The sequence below is a fragment of the Ambystoma mexicanum genome, chromosome 8 (genome assembly GCF_040938575.1).
Source record: "Ambystoma mexicanum isolate Mex_15411 chromosome 8, UKY_AmexF1_1, whole genome shotgun sequence".
In the NCBI taxonomy this organism is placed as follows: domain Eukaryota; kingdom Metazoa; phylum Chordata; class Amphibia; order Caudata; family Ambystomatidae; genus Ambystoma; species Ambystoma mexicanum.
The window spans coordinates 1562893499-1562911454 of NC_090929.1; the positions used below are offsets into that span (position 1 = coordinate 1562893499).

At 45.4% G+C, this 17956-nt stretch overlaps 1 protein-coding gene across 2 annotated transcripts in view; it reads left to right on the forward strand.

Moving 5' to 3' along the window:
- MXI1 (MAX interactor 1, dimerization protein) overlaps positions 1–17736 on the forward strand; it is a 203630-nt gene extending 185894 nt beyond the window's left edge. For both annotated transcript variants that reach the window (XM_069611766.1, XM_069611767.1), the window contains exons 5-6: positions 13047–13218; positions 15989–17736. In XM_069611766.1, coding sequence (XP_069467867.1) covers positions 13047–13218; positions 15989–16152 — 336 coding nt within the window. In that variant the 3' untranslated portion in view covers positions 16153–17736. The remainder of the gene's footprint in view (positions 1–13046; positions 13219–15988) is intronic.
- The last annotated feature ends 220 nt before the right edge of the window (positions 17737–17956 follow it).

Here is a 17956-nt window from a genome sequence, read left to right on the forward strand (position 1 = left end):
GCTCAAATGTACTACTTTCCGTCCTGAAGTACAGTACAAAGTCCTGGACATGCCATGCGAAGGGGAGCACCTGTTTGGCGAAAAGGTTGATGAAGCGCTGAAAGGGATGAAAGAAGACACGGATACTGCTAGGTCCCTCGGCGTCCTTCAAACGGGTAGAAATTTTCGCTCTTTTCGCCCTTTCAGAGGTGCTTCTGGAAACTCCCGCTTTGGAGCCTCGAGGGACCGTGGATTTAACAGGCCCTCGTACTCTTCACAAGGGTTCAGACGAGCGTCCCAGTCGGCACGTGGAAGCAGGGACTATCAAGCCTCCAGGCGGCGAGGCTCAGGTCCGTCGTCAACGAAGAACAAGCAAACCAGCAACCAATGACGGCCTTCGGAACGTCCTGGGGGGTCGAGTCTCTCATCACTTCGACCGATGGAAATGCATCACCAAAGATCGATGGGTCCTAGACACGATTCGCATGGGTCATGCGCTGCAATTCAAAGACAAGCCTCCGCGTCTTCCTCCTTTATTCTCGACACAGCCCCACCTCCAAATCCTACGACAAGAGGCGGAGCTTATGTTGCGAAAAGGGGCGGTAGAGAGAGTTCCTGTGGCACAGGAAGGCCAAGGAGTTTATTCCAGGTTCTTTGTTGTCAAAAAGCCAAACGGCAAATGGAGGCCCATTCTCGACCTGAGGGTACTCAACAAGTGGCTAAAGAGCCAAAAATTCAAAATGCTAAAACTCCAAGAGGTTATCAGATCGGTGCAACCCATGGACTATCTCTCTTCACTAGACCTTCAGGATGCTTATTTTCACATCCCAATACGCCCACGACACAGGAGATATTTAAGATTCGTCGTCGGGAGAAAGCATTTTCAGTTCAAGGTCCTCCCGTTCGGGCTCAAGTCCTCCCCCAGGACGTTCACCAAGTGCTTGGCCCCTATAGCGGCCCATTTAAGGAAGGATGGTCATCATGTCTATCCATATCTAGACGACTGGCTAATCAGAGGGTCATCCAAGGAACAAACACGAGACAGTCTACGAGCCACAATGTCCATCTTACAGGAACTGGGCTTCGCAATAAACTTCGACAAGTCCTCAGTAGAGCCTTCGAGGACCTTGGTCTTTCTAGGAGCGGAGTTTCATACGCACACAAGCCTGGTGAAACCATCCAGCGAAAGAATTCAGAAACTTCAAAACAAGGCGTCGGAATGGAGCGGCGGTACCAGAGTCTCTGTGCGCAAGTACATGTCCCTGCTAGGGACCATGTCGTCCTGCATTCCGTTAATAAACAACTGCCGTCTGTTTATGAGGCCTTGCCAGGAATTTCTAGCGGACCGTTGGGCACAGAGCAGAGGTCGCTGGTCCGACAGACTGGTCGTCGACGAACAACTAGTTCAAGCACTCGGCTGGTGGAAAGTGTCTACTCACCTAACGAGAGGGATGCCTCTACTGGAACCAGAGTTCCAAAAGACGGTGGTGACGGATGCATCGCTGAGCGGATGGGGAGCTCATCTGGATATGTTACAGGTACAAGGCCAGTGGTCTTTGCAGGAGTCCTCCCTGCATATCAACCTGCTAGAACTGAGAGCAGTGCGATGGGCTCTGAAGTCTTTTCTTCCGCAACTGAGGGACTCGGTGGTGCGTGTCATGACGGACAACACCACTACGATGTTCTACTTGAGGAAACAAGGAGGGACACGTTCCAGGTCCCTATCGACAGAGGCACAGAAAATCTGGCATTGGGCCCTTCAACACAACATACAAATCTTAGCATTTCACCTACCAGGAGTGAAAAACGTGGAAGCCGATGCCCTCAGCAGAGAAATGAACGAAGTTCACGAATGGGTGCTGAACGACCAACAACTTCAACAAGTATTCAAGGAATGGGGACACCCTTCCATAGACCTGTTTGCAACGAAGAACAACAAGAAATGCCATCAGTACGCAAGCAGATGGCCTCAGCAGGGCTCACTGGGGGATGCGTTCTCATTCCCATGGACGAACAAATTCCTGTACGCATTTCCTCCTTTTCCCCTTGTCAGGAGGACGTTGCAATGGATCCTCAGGTACCCATGTCGGGTAATTCTGGTGGCCCCATACTGGGCCAGACAAGTGTGGTTTTCAGACCTACTACACTTAGCGGCGGCGGAACCGATGAGATTCCAGAAGACCCCCGACCTTCTGTCTCGACAGGAGGGTGTCGTTTGGCATCACGACCCGGACAGCCTCAAGTTGACGGCCTGGCTCCTGACTTCGCCGAATTTGGTCGGCTAACGATTCCGGAGGACTGTCGACGTATCCTGCAAGCGGCAAGAGCACCTTCCACAAACGCCTCATACGCGTACAAATGGAAAAGGTTCTGTCAATGGTGTGAGGATCAACCAGGTTTGGCCCCGCAATCGATTAGGCCGGAACAGCTCCTTCCATACTTGCTGTTATTAGCTCAAATGGGCCTGTCGGTGTCGTCAATAAAAGTACACCTAGCAGCCATTTCCAGGTTTACTCGTCGACGGCACTCGGCACCATTGTTCAGCGACCGCCTGATTAAGCACTTCCTTAAAGGCCTCTTTCGGAGTTTCCCTCCAGAGAAGAAATTTCCACCGGAGTGGAGCCTCAATCTGATCTTAACGTCTCTTATGAAACCTCCGTTTGAGCCAATGTCATCATCGTCTCTGAAGTTTCTGTCGTGGAAATTGGCCTTCCTGGTGGCCATCACTTCAGCCCGACGTATCTCAGAAGTTCAGGCTCTAATGGTGGACCCACCATACTTACGATTTTTCAAGACCAAGGTAGTCCTAGCCACTAACCCACAGTTCATACCAAAAGCTCCTTCGGTGTTTCATAAACACTCTTCTATCGTGTTGCCTACGTTTTTTCCGGAGCCATGCTCGGGAGCGGAGCGCATGCTACACACATTGGATGTAAAAAGGGCTCTCAAGTTTTATCTTCATCGTACGCAACCGTTCAGAGAAACGAGACAGCTGTTTGTGGCCTATGGGTTGGGTGCTAGAGGAAAAGCCATTTCAAAGCAAGGACTTTCAAGATGGGTGTCATCTACCATCTCGTACTGCCATTCCAAGGCAGGGAAGCCTCTTCTACGACGGCCAAGAGCTCATTCAACTAGAGCAGCGGCATCGTCGACGGCACTGTGGGCCGGAGTCCCTCTAGGGGACATCTGCATGGCGGCTACCTGGGCGACTACACACACCTTTACCCGCCATTACTGCCTGTCGCAGCAACATGCCGAAGACACCCGGATGGGACAGGCGGTGCTTCGACACCTATTCCAGTAAGGTAAGCCCCGGCTGCGGGGTGGCATCCTGTGGAATTTATGACTGTATGTGGTCCGTTTTTTCCCTATGTAAACTATTACTGATGTATACATAATCTTAGGGAACGGCCTTTTGCGAAGAATGTATAGGGGTTTGCATGCACACCTCCTCTTGGGTGTAGTACTGCTATGTAATCTATTCAAAGCATGTGAATCCATGAAAGATCCAATGCTGGAGAAGGGAATAGTTTCTTACCTGTAACTCCATTTCTCCAGCATTGGTATCTTTCATGGATTCACATGCGCCCACCTGCCTCCCCTGATCATGCAAACCGGTTCCCCCACTACTTTGGGGGCCGAAATCTGAGGGAGCGCGGGGGCGGGGCCTGTATTTATATCATGACGTCCTGACGGCACGGGCACGCATGATACAAAACGAGGTGGATAGGACGCATAAGCGTCGAAAAAGTTTTCCTACGGGAAAGGGTCTATATAATGTACCGGGGATTCCCAGCCTGACGACGGGGAATATTCAAAGCATGTGAATCCATGAAAGATACCAATGCTGGAGAAATGGAGTTACAGGTAAGAAACTATTCCCTTCCCACGCAATATCTTTTTCTACTTCAAAAATGTAGATGCGGGAGTAGGGGTTTGAGTTTTGTATATAGAAAGGTAGGGGGTAAGGAGGGTTGAGAGCGATTTCCCCGTGATTTTTGTGGTAAAAAGCAGTTTTTAAAAAGTGTGGAAACAGTCTTCAGTGCAATGCGGTGTGAGTAAATTTCACCCGTCCCTCCGTAAAGCATCAGCCTTGTATTGTTACTGAGCAGGCATTTTAGGTGACGGTTTTTGGGTCAGTTCTAGGGGGGGGGGGTGAGTTGGGGTGAAGATCAATCTTCACATGTATCTATACCAGTTAGTATGGCGACTCCATCTGGCTGTGCACTACCGGTTTTAGTTTTACTCTAGACAATCATACAGGTGATCCATAGGTCAGGAAGGATCACATCTTTCTACATTGTCTCTATTGGCTAATTGGGAACCAAGACCGAGAACGTCAAGGAGGTGCACCACCTTAAAGGCTCAGCTCCATGCCGTGGCTCCATCGCAGGCTCATTAGGGAGCTGGGAGCCGCCCCTTCTTCATAAGGTCTCTGCTGGATATCTAGTGACTGGAGCTGTTGGAGCCTGTCCCCTCTAGCCCCTTGATCTGAGGAAGTCCTCCGAAAATGCTGCATTACCTGCCCAGCCATTCATCCATTGATCAGGGTTCTTAATGTTGCCTGACGTAATTCCAAAATTAGGCTAAAGTGGGCACTAGAGTCTGAATTAACAAGCGCAGCACTGAGTCTTTAGCTATATTGTTTTAAGTTTTGATAATTGGAGGATTAGCAGCAAGTACACGGGAGGGAGAGGTGTTGCTCACACCTCTTGTATTAGCAAGAAAGGGTTAGACCCCGTAATGCTTGCCCTGATAATAAGGAAAATTATGTTGTTCTAGTTTTTCATATACAGTATTTAATTAGTGATTTAAGTAGGTCAGCCAACACATGTTTTGACCCATCAGGGTCTTTCTTAAGGTTAAATTGACACTTGGCTGTCCATGGTTGATGGGTGACTGGCTTACTGGTTGGACAATTCTGTTGGCAAAGTGGAGCCGGTTCCGTGGCTCGGTTGAGTGTTTTGCAGCGAGCCGCATGTATCTATCCAGAGAAGCTGAGGAGAACAGCAGCCAAAAGGCACAGCAGCCCACCAGGGACAACTTCTATAGGATCGCCAAGCCACAGATACCTGTGGCTCGTCACAAAACTCTCAACTGAGCCAAGGAACCAGCTCCACTTTGCCAATTGGATTGTCGTGTCAGCTGACCTACTTAAATCACAAATTAAATCCTTTATATGAACGTATTTGTCTTCTTTATTATCAGCGCAAGCTTTACGGGGTCCAACCCTGCCATTCCAGAATTGTAGCCTGCATCTTCTGCCTCCATGCCCAGTCCAGGGAAGTCTATCGACCTCCTTCTAATCTGGGCAGTTGAACTTTCCTGCCCTGCACAGGACCTATGTTTAATCTTGAGAATGCACAGTTAAGTCACGTAGGCACTCTATGCCTGATATCTTGAAAGGTTTTGTTGTTTTGTGGAACTAGTCTAGCAGAGCCTGTTAGCCACCACAAATTAGTAAACTATGATTAAAAACAGGAGTGTGTCTCTGTGCACTGCTGTCAGGTGTATCCCTCAAACACCCCCAGTGCAGGGGGTTCCCCATTGGTCTCACACTCCACAACCACTTGCGAAGACAAAAAGATCTCAGATCACAGCTAGGTCTACTTTGTTGGTGGACTGTCATTTATTCCTCTCAGCGAAGAGGCATCACCACAACACTGTTATGGAATGAGAATCAATGGGCGTGGACCATGTGGCCATGTAAATAAGTACAAATTGGCCTGAAAAACAATGCTCTTGTGCAAAGGCACCTTTCAAATGGATTGTGTCCTCCCACACAGTCCTCATCTTTGATATTTGATATCCAGCTTCAGCTGCTTCGGAAAAACATGTTTTTTTTTTTCGGCAGAGGGCGCTGTGCATCGATGCAGACGACTTGTTGTCCCTGGAAAGCCTACGTCTCGAGGATGATGGCATCGAAGACATATATAGCACGCACAGCGCCAGTTGGCTTCACATCCGTTTTTCTGCGGATGCTATAGCTTCAAGAAATACGGCACGCTTCTTTACTATCTTACGCGAATATGTCTCCTTTGTCGACACCGACTACCCCAAAGACCGGTTTCAAGAAGTGTCGAGATTGTGAACCGAAAATGTCATTGCCCGATCCATGTCGATTACCGGAAAGGCCCCGAAGGAACGAAAGGGGAAATTGGCGGTAGGTCGAAACACCAAATCATCTACCCTGACCAAAAAACCTTTGAGCGACGAGTCGAGAGACGACTCTCCTCAGAGGAAGAAAGTTAAGAGGTCGTGATCGAGGCCACCACATCATCGTCAAAGAAGTCCAAAAAGAGGCACCATAGGTCGCCTTCATCGGCAGACATCTCCCATGAGAGGGTCTCTTGCACCACAAAAAAATCCATTCCTGACCAATGGGAAGCGTTTGGAGCAGAAATGCTCAAAATATTTGAAAAGCAGAAACCCCTGGCAAGCCATGCACCTTCAAAAGAAGTCAGTAAGGAAAGGGCTCGACCTAAATCCTGCGCACCCTCGAGCCTGATCCTCATTGAGAGCCGTCGAGGCGATGATGTATCATCGAAGCATCCGTCGAGACGAAAGCATAAGCACAAGTCGAGGTCGACGACACCATCAACGTCATCGATGCCAGCTGCGCCTTCGACGCCAGCCAATCCCTCAAAATCAGTGTCACCTTCGACGCCGACGGCATCCATGCCAGCTGCGCCATCGACGTCGAACGCCCCATAAAAACCTATGGCGCCATTTAAAAAAGTTTTGGCGGCTCCTCCAGCGTTGATTCCATTATTCATCAAACCCTTGATACCTGAAAAAACATATGTGCCTTTACCAAGGAAGGAGTATTTTAAGTCCCTTAGCTCAATATATAAAGAGAATGAACCCTCAGACAACGATGCACCCTTTGGCCTCCAATTTATCACACCACATGTGCCTGAAAGTTTCATCTCTGAGGAATCAAGGTTGAAAGACCTTATGGTAATCTGCAGACAGCCAGTGGGGTGGACACCTCACCTCAGCTAGAGTCTGGAAGACCAGAAGCTGGGGAGCATGCTGATGCGTCATATAGACAGCTCATGTCCACGGTAGTGAAATATATGGGGTGGAGTAGACATCGGTTACCATTTGAGCAGGATGATCTGGCGGACATCCTGGATAAGGGTCCCAAGTCATTACTTTCCACAGTGCTCTCCAAAAAAGGGTGGCAGCGAATTGGAAGATGCCAGAAACCAATCCGTCTGTGAATACAAATTTGGCCAAGAAATACTGCCTTCCAGTAGTGACCCCAACTACCTGTCTAAACACCCCACTCCAGAGAGTCCGGTGGTACAGGCAGCTAACATAACTTCTAAGCAAGCAGCTTACCCTGCCGTCCCTCCAGATAGGGATGACAAAAGAGTAGATGGATGGCAAGAACTGTATTTTCTGCAGGAAGTATGGCGCTCAAATCAGCCAACTCCACATGTGCCTTTGAAAAATTTACATTTTCTCTGAGCCTGCATTTCTGTGGTGGCAGAGCACATTCCTGAAGGGGATTAAGAGACAGGTTTTTAGGCATAATTAGAGACGGCAAAGAAGCCATGTGTGAGTCTCTTCAGTCAGGTCTGGATTCTGCTGACAGCATCAGCAGAGCCATGGCTACTAGCACCGCTATACACAGATTTGTGTGGTTGAGGAAGTCGGGTTTTGCGGCGGATGTGCAATCCAGACTCCTCAACATGCCCTTTGATGGATCTCACCGTTTTGGCAACAAGGTTGACAAAAGCCTTGAGGTTGCAGACCTCCAAGGCGGCAGCAACATCTTTAGGTGCCGCTATTAGGCAGTCTCAGCCTTTTCGCCCCTAGTGGACAGACTTGGAGGGGTAGATCTTTTCGCACCTACTCCAAAGTTGGAAGAGTGAGAGGAATGGCTGTTCAAAGAGGCCAAAGAAAGTTCCCTCGTGGTGGACAAGGGAGAGGTGCGAAGCCAGCTCAAGCAGGGGCATCTTTACCATTGATTTGCTACTGCATCAGCTGCCTCAAAAACCTCTCTGAGGTCTTGAGTCGCAACTTACCAGTGGGGGGGCAGACTGTCTCAGCCTCGAGAGGAATGGCAAAACATGACTATGGATGCTTGGCCATTGGAAACCATAGCCCACGGGTACTGCCTTCCTTTCATACAGGGACCTCAGAGCAATCCACCGGGGAGCCACTCTTTGAGAATTACAGATCCGCTCCTTGTGCAGGAAATCTTAACCCTGCTAGAGAAAGGCGCCATAGAGCCGGTGCCTGTAGCGGAGAGGAACAAGGGTTGTCATTCCCCATGTTTCCTAATACCCAAGAAGGACAGAGGACTGAGACCCATCTTGAACTTGAGATACTAGAACAAGTTCCTCAGGAAGGACAAGTTCAAGATGGTCACATTTTCTCCTATCCTTCAGGCCCTCCAACTCCAGGATTAGATGGTGTCATTGGACCTTCAGGATGCTTATTTTCATATGCCAATCCATCTCAAGCACAGAAAATACCTGAGGTTCGCAGTTGGTGTTTCTCATTATCAGTTTCGAATTCTGCCATATGGGCTGACCTCCGCCCGAGGGTTTGCACCAAACTGATGGCGGTGGTAGCAGCAAGTCTCAGGAGAGGAGGGATTCACATCTACCCTTACCTGGACAATTGGTTGACCAGGGCGCATTCTTCCGAACAAGTCCTAGATCATCTCAGCATCCCCTGCCACTCTCTTCACAGACTGGGCTTCTCCCTCAATTACAGGAAGTCCCATAATTACAGGAAGTCCCATATGCCACCTTCTCAAAAGCTCCAGTTCATCAGAGTTGTTCTGGATGCATCCTTGGGAAAGAGCTTGCTACCCGAGGTGAGGGCTCAAGACATTGTACCCTTTTCTGTGGAAAACATCTGATGTGTTATCCGTTGTACTATCCCTTAGCCAATCTGGGGCTCCAGGTTGGAACTATTAAAGGCTATTTGGCAGCGCTGTCCATCTTTAAGCGCTCGTCTGAAGAATGTTCATATTTCAAGATTCCACTGGTGGCACGATTTCTGAAGAGGCTCACCAAAGTGTTCCATCATCTCCTTTCCAGGTTCCAATTTGGGACCTTAATCGGGTATTAACATTTCTAATGTGTGCACCCTTTGAACATTTACACTCATGTCCATTAAGGTTGTTAACCTTTGAAACCATTCTCCTGGTAGCTCTAGCTACAGCCAGTAGAGTGAGTGAATTGCAAGCACTTTCATCCGAGCTATCCTTTATTTTTTTCCATAAGGATAGGGTTGTTCTGAGGGTTAATCCTTCATTCTTACCCAAAATCATTTCTGCTTTTCACGCAGGGGTGAACATTGTTTTATCTTCTTTCTATCGCCCACCTCATCCTGGTAAGGAGGAGGAGAGATTACACAGGTTGTACCCTCGTAGAGCTCAGAGCTTTTATATATCTAGCCTGTCAAAGCTTCGCATTGACGATCAACATTTAATTGACTATACAGGCCACGAACTAGGTCAGGCTGTTACGAAACAGACCTTATCCAGGTGGATCGTTCTGGCGATCCTGGAATGTTAGACTGGCAGGCAAAGATCATCCTGAAGGATTAAGGGCCCATTCCGCCAGGGGCATGGCTACCTCTACAGCCCTGCAAAGGGGTGTACCTATAAAGAGTATTTGTGAGGCAGCAACGTCATCTACTAGTCACACGTTCACAAAACATTACTGCCTGGAGTCTTCCCTCGGTCAGGATCGGAGCTTTGGAAAAGCTGTCCTGCATTTGGTTCATTAAAACCTTTAAAAACAAATATTCTTACTCCCTCCACCAAATCTAATACTGCTTTGGGAGTCGTATCAAAGATGAGGGATACGTGGGAGGACACAATCCATTCGAAGAACAAGTTACTTACCCCTGGTAACGTTCTTTTGACAGGATGTTCCTCCCACGTATTCCTCATCACCCTCCCAGCCTACCCCACAGTAGAATTTCCCATGCTAATACAGCTTTTGTTCCTTCATGGTTAAGTATGGTAATTCCTGTGGTTATGCAGTTATTGCTACTGTAAGAAAAAACATGACTGAAGCCAACGGGCGCTGCGCATGCTATATATCCCTTCGATGACATCATCCTTGAGACAGAGGCCCTCAAGGGACATCGAGTCGTCTGCATCGACCCACAGCGCCCTCTGCCGAAAATTGTTTGCTGAAGCTGGATATCAAATATCAAAGATGATATATGATATAGCATTTATAACACGCCTATACACAAGTGTTTCAAGGCACAAAGTCATTAAAAAAGTGGAACGAGGAATATGTGGAAGGAACATCCAGTCGAAAGAACATTAACAGGGGTAAGTAACTTGTTCTTCTCTAGTACTGCCTCTGCCCCCTCTTATTGCCTACATTGTATTTTTTTTTCAAAATAACACATTGTTCTTAAATAAATACATAAATTGGTGACCAAGACCCTCTACAAAATGAGCCAGACCAAACCCCAAACGAACGTTTTAGTAAAATGTTTTAAAGAGAATTTAAGAGAAATTAAAGTAAGCGCTTTGTGGGCACTGCCTATGTTGGAATATCATTTTCCAGACATCTGACTTTAATGACATCAATATCGGAATGCCTGCTCTTTAAATTGATAGATTAATGGGCTAATAAAGTTCTTCCCTGAAAATTCAAGCACTTTGCAAGCACATTTCCTGTGACAGCCCACGTTGGCTAAAATCATACCAGTCCTTTTTTGGTCGCAATCACTGTTTTTAATGACTCCAACAGTTGTCTCTCTGCCGATCTTGCCACAGGTCTAATATAAAACATGTCTATTGACCAATGCACTGGAATCCCATCAAATCCCGGCTGGTTTTGCCACAGCTCGAATAAAAGACCTGTCTATTGACCCATGCATTGCAATCCCATAAAATCCCTGACTGGTTTGCCATAGGTATAATGGAAGGCATGTCTATGTGGCAGCAGGGCGAGGGACTGCGTTGTGTTAGACTGTGCCATTTTGTGTGGGGTACCATTTACTTTGCATGATCAATGCTATGCTGGCTTTACATCTCTCTAAACTTCTGTGGCTGTTGCCATTACAGCTGTAGTAGTTACCGGGGGCAAAGTCATGCGCCTCGAGGCGTTTTCATGCCACTGCCAACATCCATCTATGTTGATTTCGATTTTCCAATTGGTGGTCAAATTAAACTTCAAATGGATTATGTCCTCCAACATATTCCTCATCTTTAGATAGATATCCTTCCAGCTTCAGCTGCTTCAGAATAATGTTTTCGGCAGAGGGTGCTGTGCGTCGATGTGGTCGCCTTGATGTCCCTCGAGGGCTTCCATACAAGGGTCAATGTCATTGTCGGTATATATATCACGTGCATCACCCATTGGCTTCAGTTCCATTCTTCCACGAGAGCTGCTGCTTTGAGAAATATGGCGCGCTTCAGTTCTTGTTAGAACTGTGATCAAGTACAATGACTTTGTCTCAAACTCTTTCAACCCCAAAGACCGGGTTCTAAGAATGTATAAAAGAGTGCCAAGATATCCCTCACGGATCTTCACAGAGTGTGTCTGTGGTGCCTTGGCATGTTGCATAGGACGGAGGTGAGGCTCTGACAGGGAAATAAGTGGTGGATAGGCACCTAACTAAATCCCCCTCGATGACTCTGTCAAAGAAACGATTGTCCGATGAGTCGAGAGACACTTTCCTCCAAGGAAAGGATCAAAGAAACGTTTACACTCCAGGAGCAGGTTGCACCATTCTTCGTCCTCATCGGGGAATTCGAAGAAAAGGCGCTGTAGATAGCCTTCTACTACTACTTCTGAATCTTCTCCCGAGAGAAATATAACCTGTCCAAACAAATCCTCTACTCCAGCTCAGTGGGAGGAATTCAGACAGGAATGCTTAAAATATTTGAGAAGGAGGCCCGGACCCCCTCGAAACAGAAAAAAAAAGCAATGCTCCTGTCCAGCCGTCGAAAGCCAAAAGAGAACGAGCTAAGGCCAAATCCCACGCACCCTCAAACGCGGGACACAGGCCGGAGACATCCAGTCGAAAGAACGTTACCGGAGGTAAGTAACTTGTTCTACAGTGTGCAAGTTAGGATTTTATTATCAATTCAGATACCTGCAGAGAACATCCTGGTTTCGTCCTGGTGGATTGCGGATGGGGCTAGGGTGTCACCTCTGACACAGGGCCAGCCGGCACTTTGTGACTTGCAATCATGCGCCAGGGCTGACTCAGACCTTCAACCTTCTGAGATCAATACATTGAGTCCCATTTAATCACGTAATAATAACTGTTACTACACCAAGTAGAAAGAGGAGGAATCCAGGATGAAGTGCTATATAACAACACAAACCTAAATTATTAATCTGAATTATTATATACACAGAAGCATATAGTGGATGGAGAATATATGTGGACACACAACACTTCCCTTTTTATCAAATCAGTGTTTATGTCTGTGCTTGTTAGCCAATACTGCGATGTGGTTAGTTAAAAATGGCAGTGTTATGTAGCTGACAGACGCCCACCGTCCAGGTTTCAACTTGCAACATTTCACATGTATCCTGGGATTGTTCCAGATGCTTGGGCTGTGCATCCATCCTCTATTTGTCAATGGCGGGACTTACATTGATATGGTCTTATTTATTTATTTGCATTTGCAGGCACAATCTTGTGTCTTGATTCTGTGCTGGTTTCAGCAGTCTAGGCCAGTCAAGAGAAGTGTTCTGATACGTTCTATCCGATGGTTGGCTGTGCGTGCCATTTATTGCTAATGCATTGATTTAGGACTGTATGGAAAGTTAGGATATGAAAATAACACTCAGAGCTTTGAATTTTCTCGACTCATATTGGTGCCAGTCCAAATGTCTGGTTTCAGACAAATGGTAGTTAGCTGTTTGATTCATCGACAGTAGGTTCTACCTCTGTTATAGCCCCTTGAGTCAGACGATGCTTGCCTGCATCGAGTAGCCATCTGTGCAGGCAGCCTGTGATTTGTGGGTTGTTTCCTGATCTTTGCTCCTGATGTATCTGTATGTTACTAGTAAGCATTTGATTGACTCTTATAATTAAGTGGCATCGTTCCATTTCAGAAACTTGAAGAAGCTGAGAGAAAAGGCCAGCATCAGCTTGAGAACCTGGAGCGGGAGCAGAGGTTCTTAAAGCGACGATTGGAGCAGCTCCAAGGCTCTTCAGAACTGGAGCGAATACGGATGGACAGCATAGGATCAACCATTTCTTCTGATCGCTCTGATTCGGAGCGAGGTGGGTGCTTTGCCAAATTGCAAGGATACATGTTTCTATGATTTTCTTCTCTTTGTGGCCTTTTAATGTATTAACTCTCAGTGTAAGGCATTGTTGAAAGATTTTAGAAATCAGATCCCACAAAAGAAGACACTTATTCACTGTTTCTTTGTGTAAATGAAGCAATTCTTAAATGATAAATTAATTGCTTAAAAAACTTTAATAATGAAAAAAGAACCACAAAAATAATTTTAAAAAAATTAAAATGTAATCACTTAAATAACAAATTTAAAATGATGCCAAGTTTAAATGTCTCATAAAAGGGGATATGAAAAGCAGTACATTTAACAGCCCAACATCAAATTATAGGATTGTCTCCATATTTCGAAGAGATTGTGTCCTCCGACGTATTCCTTATCTTTGATAGATTGCAAGCTGGGAGATGATCTATCAAAGATAAGGAATACGTCGGAGGAACATCCCATCGAAAGAACGTTACAAGGTAAGAAGTAACGTGTTCTTCGAAGGGATTGTGTCCTCCGACGTATTCCTTATCTTTGATAGATCATCTCCCAGCTTGCAAGCTGGGAGATGATCTATCAAAGATAAGGAATACGTCGGAGGAACATCCCATCGAAAGAACGTTACAAGGTAAGAAGTAACTTGTTCTTCTAGCTGGTCTGAAAATGATCTCCTTAGTGCGCTACTCTCCTTTGCTTCAACCCAGACCACACAATTTGCACTCACCCCTAGACATTTGGGAAATGCTACTTCTCTCATGGCAAGTACGAAGCGGTGTGATCTGTGCATATGGAGCACTGCCATCCCTGCTAAGGGAGTTATTGTGCTTTTTGACTGGAACTCCGCTTTTCTCCAATTCCCCCAGCCTCTCTTTTCTCACTCCGTAATGGATTGAGGAAAGGGAGGTGGGCACATTATTCAGACCAGCTGTGTACTATAAAATGCCTGAAGGCTATGAAAAAAAAGACCGACCTTGGTTGCAGATTCGAAAAGGCTGCACCCGCAGGTTTATTTTTTTGTTTACTCCCTTTTCTCGGTCCCTTTTCACAGCCATCTCCGCCCACCACCGCCGTCCTCAAATTATGTGGTATCCGGCAGCCTCCATCTGCAAATGGAGACTGCCGGATGCCACATACGCCTGAAGGCCCTGAACCCAGAAGCCCGACGCACACCATGTCACACTTCTGTGCATGACCTTTTGTGCCTCTAACTTCTGGTTCACAGTCTAAAGACTATGAACCCCATGAAATAGCACTATAGTTTAAGAGCTATTGCACATGGTCGCAGCAAATATTACCTATTTACCAAAGAGGGAGCCTGGCTGGGACATAAATATCTGCGGGACTGTTCCTGCATATTAATGAATAAAGGCATCCAAAAAAATAGAAACTGTCTTCATGAAAGGGAGAATCCTTAGGTAAACTCATTTTGAAAAAGTGCGGAGACTTAATAAAAATTGATTGTCCCAAGAATAGATGGTTTTATTCCCCTTCAGATATAGACAACCCGTGAAGTATCCATCTAGGGAGGGAGATATACAGTCAATACTAGCCAAATATTTGTTCTGTATCCTGTTCCAGACTTTGTAAAGCACTTTTGATAAATCGAAAGACTGTTGACGCTAGTTGTTTCTTTTGAATCTGAACACTGCTATGCGTTCCATGGGTTTAGCCAGATTAAATATTTTAGTCGTAACTCATACAGTTTTCTAATGACATCAGTCTATACATGATGGATGAATGATGAAATAAAACCCTGCCATATTGCTTTTGAGCATGGTTGCATGGTGTGAATTATACATATAATTTATAAGAACAAACATAGGACCACATAACAAGTATGGCGGTGTGGGTAATGTGGCATTAGTACTATTACTGCTGCATTAACACACCGGCGTACTACACGTTTTGTGGTAAGGATTGGGATTTACCACAAGTAAAAAGCTGGTGGTAAATCCTCCACCTTACTGGCAAACATCGGTGGAATTCCCACCAGCAGTAATTCTGCCAAAATCCCCATGGTGTTTTATGAACTCTGAAAATGGTGACTTATACTGCCCTACCACCACTTGTGATCCCACTGTAAATCCACAGGACCAAGTGACGGTAACTGTAATCAAGTATGGCAGTCATTTGGTGGATTTACTGCCAAACTCATAATGAGGCCTATAGTGTTATATATCTAAAGGGTTATTTAAGTGGTGTAATTCAACTGGAGTAAACTGCGTGAGATGAAGTAATTACTTATATTCTGTTAAATATTGACATTCTTGTCCCGATCTACGAAGATTTGTTATGAAATACCTGATTCCCACCCCTAAAACTTGAGCAAGTGCGGAGATAATCACAGGCATATCAGTAACACGCCGAGCGGCTCCACATTTTCTCCCTTAGTTAAACTTTGTTGTTCTGCTGTAAGTTAACAGGTTCAACTCAGAGATACTCACTGGCAATTCTAGCCGTAAATGTTCAGATTCCCAATTATGGGATGGGCGCTCCAATACAGATGGATTTACCTTGCATTACAGTATTTTTAAATTAAAATTCATGCATTAACATTTATGACCAAGTTTCACTTACATCTGAAAAAAGCAAAGCCATCTGGTCCCTGTGTGTCCAAACATATATTTGTGCGTATTACCAATGATTTGATTGATCAGAATATGAATTCATCTAAAGATTGTAGCTTTTCTTTCTCGCCAACAAATTCTAGCTGAATTGTGAAGGATTGTTCATATGATATTAACCAACCCCCTCTCCTTGTCTTGCAGAAGAGATTGAAGTGGATGTTGAAAGCACAGAATTCTCCCATGGAGAAGTGGACAATATCAGCACAACTAGCATTAGTGACATTGACGATCACAGCAGCCTGCAGAGCATAGGGAGCGACGAAGGTTATTCCAGCGCCACCGTAAAGCTCTCCTTCACTTCCTAGGAAGACGGGAACACTTCAGCACAGGACAAGCTAAAAACTGGTGGCCAAAACTCCCTCTTCAATCCAATTCCTCGCCCGATAAGGGCTTGAGACACAGTATCCCTTTTCAATAGAAATTGTCGGAAAACTATACATTTAGTTTTGGACAAGGCTGTGAAAGGAGCCCTTTGGTGCTGAAAGGGGTTTTTATAAGCTTGGGCATCTCGTACATAGGGATGCATTTGAAAAAACCTACTCAAGGGCGTTGGGCTGAATGATACAATTAACATCTATTTATTTGAAAAAGGATACTGGCGTTTCAACCCTCTATAAGGAAATTCTGTTTTTTGTCGATGGGCATCCAGTGGGAAAATGTGTCGAACTGGTATCCACCATGTCTTGAGTTTTTCACGCCGTTGAAAGACTTCTCAGAGCACCATTGAAACAATCAGTCCTTCTGTTTGAGTGGCTGAAAGATATAAGAATCTACAGGCTTTCCAAGCTTGGCCTTTGGGAGGAAAAGACATTGAAGCTATGCCTTGAGGGACGACCATGAAACTCAGTCGGAGGGACCACCATCCAGCTTAGATGTCTGTCAGACTTATGTTTTAGAGCAAGTACCTTTCACCCGTTGCTAGTTCTAGAGTACCAAACCGTGTCCTGCTCTTAAACTCTGCGCTGCCCTGGGGTACAGGTTGCGCTGACCACAGCTGTTGACAATTTTGGGACACACGCAAAAAAACGAGAAAGGCATCAGCATCAATAAAACAGAGGTGTGCGGGAATCCATGCCCAGTTCCCGAGTCATTGAAACGGTTTTCTTCTTTAACATTTTATTTTCATGCGTGTGTGTTGAAGAACCAAAAAACGGAAGCTCTTCATAGTCCTGGTCTTTGACGTCAACAGGTATATTCAAAATGGAGGGCATCCTCACTGGCTCGCTGCCATGCTGGATCTGGCAGTAAACAAAAAGATTTGAACCTGCTACCTTTCTCTATCATGCACAAATAAGTGACGCTTGTAACAGCTGGACCGGGTCAAACGTGATGTTGCAGCTCTGTGTAGATCCATTCCCATTTGTATACCCCACGCCACATGTTTTCTAAAGAGTTTTCGCACTAGATTTAGTAGCGTAGACCATTACGTACGTGTCACATCCTAATGTCAGTTTGACCTGCACATCTCATAGGGCACTTTGCATCGCGTTCACCATCCCACTGTGCAGGTGCTGGTGCTGTTGTTAAAAATATTGTATGAAACGTTTATTATTTCTTTTATGATGACACTTCTAACTTGCACTCTGAGGTCTTGTTTTTCTTATATATTTTTTTTTTTAAATGCAAGGATTTTTTTTCTCCAATTAAATCTTCTTATATTGACCTCACCTTTGGCATTGTTTGAAACTTTGTATACCTGAAGTAATTTAACTACCCCCCAATAACTAAAAAATGCTTTATGAAATTCATAACTTATTGCTGACTTTAAATGGGTTGTTTAATTTCAGTCCTGTAGATTTATTTTGTTTTAGGTAGGGCTGGGCAAAAAAGAAAATTTTAAAAAATATTGAAAAAAAGAAGAAATAAAGACAACCTTATTTATCTGTGCAGTTCAGTTGTGTTTTTGTATGTTGTAATATCGTGATGTTATCTTCTGTCTTCCATGAGGGAAATGTGTAATGTATATTTTGTTCTAGTCTGCTTGCCTACGCAAACATCTTTTGTGGAATAGATACAATTATAAGGCGTCCAAGATATCCCTGTGTTTGTTTAGCTGTAGATTTGTATCTAAGAAACTAGACACACATTTTAGCAAAACTGACAATTCTT